Here is a 1227-nt window from a genome sequence, read left to right as displayed (position 1 = left end):
GCCGAGCCCCCGCGGTGCGCTGGCCCCGGGGAGCGCACCGGCCTGCCGCTCCGAGCCCTGCCGGAGAGTGACCTGCAGTGCCCGGATCCCCGGGGCCCCCCTCCCCACCCTGCCGCGGACAGCTCCTGGGAAGCCCCCGACAACCCTGCCTTGGTGCCCAGCAGCCCAGAGCCCTGGGCGTGGGCCCAGCGGGTGGCCACGGGCAACCGGCAAGACCACAGCCTGTTCTGGGGGTTTTATGTTCTGCTTTTAGCCACTCAGGCCATCATAACTGGGATCATTGTGTTTACTATGATTAAAATCGGCTGGCTCTTTCGAAAAGTAATAAGAGAGAGGGCTCTTGGTTGAGTCAGTGGGAAAACCTGTAATTAATTAAAACGTGACGGGGTATTGTTAGACGTGGCTCTAAGGAGAATCCAGAAAGGTTGCTGCTTCCTCTCCCTCAGCCCCTCCTCTCTGTCTTCCCCCTCTTCCTGCCCACTGCCCCCTCGCCCTCGCCCTTCCTCCTCCTCTCCCCTTTGTGCTGTTTCTTCATACTGAGTCCCTTGGTCCCTCCCCCTCTCTCTCTGCTCCTCCACCTTCTCTTCTTCTGGACCAGCCTTTTCCTTTGCAATTTGCGATCCCATTTCTTGTGCACACCAGGGGAGGCGCTGGATGTTTTTGGCCCTTCCTTGGCCCCCTCTGCCTGGCTTGGGGTGTGGGGGAGAGAGGGGCTCTTCAGTGTTTACTGAGTAGAAGTACAACTCCAGGCCAGGGCCTGCCTCCTGCACAGCACAAGTGTCTGGTTAATGTTTGTGAGACGAATGAATGGATGCATGAATACTTGTGATCCAAGGAATGATGGCTTTTCCTGGAGCGATTGATTGTGTCCTATGTCTGCTTTTATTTGAAAAGTGGAAGTCTTCCTGTTCCTTCCCTTGCCCTGTTTTTCTCCTACTCTGTGTACGTTTGACCACTGGGCTATTTGGGAGTGCTGTCGACTGTGTTCAATCAGGGAATTTTTTGTTTGTTTATTTGTTTGTTTGTTTTTGAGTTGGAGTCTCACTCTGCCACCCAGACTGGAGTGCAGTGGCCGCTCCCGGCCACCGCAGCCTCCACCTGCTGGGCTCCGGCGATCCTTCCGCCTCAGCCTTCCAAGTAGCTGGAATTACAGGCGCACGCTACAACGCCCAGCTAATTTTTGATTTATTGTAGAGATGAGGTCTCACCAAGTTGCCCAGGCGGGTC

At 55.7% G+C, this 1227-nt stretch overlaps 1 protein-coding gene across 1 annotated transcript in view; it reads left to right on the top strand.

Moving 5' to 3' along the window:
- Positions 1–348, top strand: part of GP5 (glycoprotein V platelet) — a 1903-nt gene extending 1555 nt beyond the window's left edge. The window contains exon 2 of the mRNA XM_008052352.1: positions 7–348. Within this exon, the coding sequence (XP_008050543.1) occupies positions 7–348 (342 nt within the window). The remainder of the gene's footprint in view (positions 1–6) is intronic.
- The last annotated feature ends 879 nt before the right edge of the window (positions 349–1227 follow it).

The sequence above is a fragment of the Carlito syrichta genome, unplaced genomic scaffold (genome assembly GCF_000164805.1).
Source record: "Carlito syrichta isolate Samal-C Ts95f unplaced genomic scaffold, Tarsius_syrichta-2.0.1 Scaffold273383, whole genome shotgun sequence".
Taxonomy (NCBI): Eukaryota; Metazoa; Chordata; class Mammalia; order Primates; family Tarsiidae; genus Carlito; species Carlito syrichta.
This window is presented reverse-complemented; position numbering and strand designations above follow the sequence as displayed.